This window comes from Laetiporus sulphureus (assembly GCF_001632365.1).
Source record: "Laetiporus sulphureus 93-53 unplaced genomic scaffold LAESUscaffold_222, whole genome shotgun sequence".
Taxonomy (NCBI): Eukaryota; Fungi; Basidiomycota; class Agaricomycetes; order Polyporales; family Laetiporaceae; genus Laetiporus; species Laetiporus sulphureus.
In genome coordinates, this window is record NW_024468731.1 from 1 (window position 1) to 2847 (window position 2847).

At 56.2% G+C, this 2847-nt stretch overlaps 1 protein-coding gene across 1 annotated transcript; it reads right to left on the bottom strand.

Moving 5' to 3' along the window:
• Window positions 1–1386: 1386 nt before the first annotated feature.
• Window positions 1387–1600, bottom strand: LAESUDRAFT_765463 (uncharacterized protein; the record flags this gene model as incomplete). Its single annotated transcript, XM_040913683.1, has 2 exons — window positions 1387–1492; window positions 1548–1600. 2 exons carry the CDS (start codon window positions 1598–1600, stop codon window positions 1387–1389), a joined length of 159 nt encoding a protein of 52 aa, XP_040757237.1.
• Between the last annotated feature and the right edge of the window lie 1247 nt (window positions 1601–2847).

The following is a 2847-nucleotide window of genomic DNA, read 5'->3' on the forward strand; positions in this document are numbered from 1 at the left end:
ATCCCTTTCCATCCAACTCGCCCTCGCCCATACCATCCCGCGCATATCATTCAATCCCGCTCTCCTCGTTGCAATCGGAAGATCACGCCTCACGAACGACCTGACCGTCTCATCGACGGTACTTCACCAGCCCTCCGCGCTGAATGCGTCAATGCCGAACGATTGAGCGCGCTGCCCCGTACGGAAACCAGACCGCGCGTCGGTGCCATGCCGCTGCGATAGAAGACGAAGACCGTGTCTTACGTTCGCCGCTCATGCAAACGGACCGCGCCGTGGACCGTGAGTTGACATGACATACAGGGAGTGCCGGACAACGTTTGCGACGGTGAGTAACGCACCCTCCTAACCACTTGCTGCCCGATCCTTCATGGTATCGTGTCGACTAGGGCCGTCTCTGCGCACAATCTTCTTGATCACGTCGGGGATGTCGTCCACCTCGCGAGATGTGTGTGGATGCCGAGATGCAGGCGAAAGGTTGACTACGTGCATGCAGCAATTGACGAGGTGCGTGGTACGAGATGGTCGGACCGTCGTTCGTGCTTATACGTGTTATACAACATGGGCGGAGTCTTTGCGCTCGATCACCTTGCTCGCTTTGAAGATGCCGTCAACATGTATGGACGCCCGGAGTGTACAGAGACGCAAGTGAGAGGATCGCTATGCGGATGCTGCTATTGACGAGACGCGCGACGAGAGACGGCCAAGACCGATTGCAACCGTCATTTGCGCTCACCCGCGTCGCACTCGGGCTGGACATGCCCTCGTGCGCTCATCGCCGTCCTGCTGTCCGTGGCTTTGGACTGCGAAGCAAGGCATGGGCACTGATCACGACTGTGACCGTCACGCTGACAATCCTACAGACAGCATGATCAAAGAAGTGCGCAAGAGAAACGGGGGGATGGCCTACCGCATGCCAAAGCCATCATTTCACGCAGTCTCCTTCGCCAGAACACGCGCAGGACTGGCGCTTTCACGACAGGGCTTGAGGCTATGAGCGTCGCATCCCGCCATCCATTGTCGTCGTCCCATAGGCATCCTGTATCCAGCGTGCCACTATCCAGCCACCGGTCGGAGATCACACCTGACCGTCTCAGAAATACCCGCATCTGATGCTGTCTGATGCAACTGGGCTATTCCGGCGCACTTCAAGCGATATTCGAGCAACAGAAGCCTGCGACGGTGGACTCGCTGGCCGCAGAGGCCGACCATGACCTGCCGCAGACGGTAGACCGACCTAGGAGAGCGTCTCGCATTTCGCGTGTGGTATAGAGGTCCGAGCTGGGTTTTGATGACCGTGTTCCCTGACATTCACTTTAGGTTGCTGTAGGCCACCGTGTCAACTGCCGTGCGAGATCTGGGATTAGTCCAAACAACTTACCTTGTTCGTTAAAGCCCCGCATCCAGCGCAACATCTTCGATATCGACCGTGAGCTTGATCCATCGGAAGGCGCCGCTTGACATGGGTAGTGAGTGACAATCCGACGGTCCGATCCTAAAGGAACGTGCTCACGTTTTTTTGACCGCAGCACAGGCTTGAGCCTACCAACATGGAGGAAGGTGGTCTGAACGTGAAGTTCGTCGTTTCCTGCGCCTTGGCCATTGTTGGGCGAAAAGCGAACGGAGGATGAGAGTCCGAGGCGACGCGCGATGAGAGACGAAAGTGAGAATGCGTACCACGAAAGTGGCGCCTCGGACGCACCTTGATGCGCACGCGTGACTTTGCCAACAAACGGCAGCAGTTAACGCGCCTTGGATGCGTTCCACTCGCACGCGGCGATGATTGTGACCGGCTTGTGACGTTTCGCTGCTACGCAAATGGCTCGGTCAGTTCCGCGCGCACGCGCTCATCGACAACGGTGTACGCATCTTGTATTTGGTCTGACTATGTTGTCAAGCCTTGGAAGTTACGGTCAAGGTGAGTCGCGCTCAGACAGTCTAGACAAAGAATGCTTCATACCATATAATGCACAGCGTGTGGAAGGAGCAAGGCCGGAAGGAAGACGCGTTGAAGGGTTGAGAGCGGTGGGGGAGGAATGGGAGGATGGAATGTGAAGTGCTTTATGCATCCGAATGTGAGAAGTCTGTGCAGATGAGTTTGGGTAAGGGAGGGGAAGAATAGATGAATATCTCACGGAAATAATGGGGCTCACCGGCTGCAGACCACATTGTCCGACCGCCGTCGCCGGCCATGTGAGCAGTTCGTGTGGGAGAAGGTGGGCCGAACGGTTCATTTACTGTGTATGAGCCACTGCGGTCGAGCGAAGCGGAAGCCCGCAGACCGTATGAACTGACATCCAGGCCGTCCTCTCATCAAATTAGCTCTGGGCCACATCAAACCGAACCACCGCATGTTCTTCTCTCTGTGCAGGATCGGTTCATGTTCGGTCAATCGGCCATGTTCCGTGCGAGAAGGTGCCGATCGAAATGTGGGCGTACAGCGGCCACATTGATTTTGACTTCATCTTGATCGCCGCTAGCCTCGTGTCACCTGCGTACGTAAACATTCCTCACGTCTCGAATCCTCTGTCGGCCTGCCAGTGTACAGCTGCATGCTGGGGAGCTGGTGGGTATCCCGGCCTGCACTCTGTCGTACTGTTGACATGGTGTGTCTGCGATCATGGCTGGTCCCTCCATCACCTTTACAGGGGATTTCTGCTCATGAAGGTCTCGCCAACTCACTTGACTGCGGCGGTGACAGATAGAAGCCCTCTGTCAGCTTCTCGATACAGTTCATTTTTCTGAGCACACCTCGGCCCCTACACATGACAAGGCGAAGTGCTAAGCCGTGCACTTCCTTTGCGTGCTAGTCTCCGAGTCGGGCTTCCTCTCTATCGGTAAGCTTCCGTG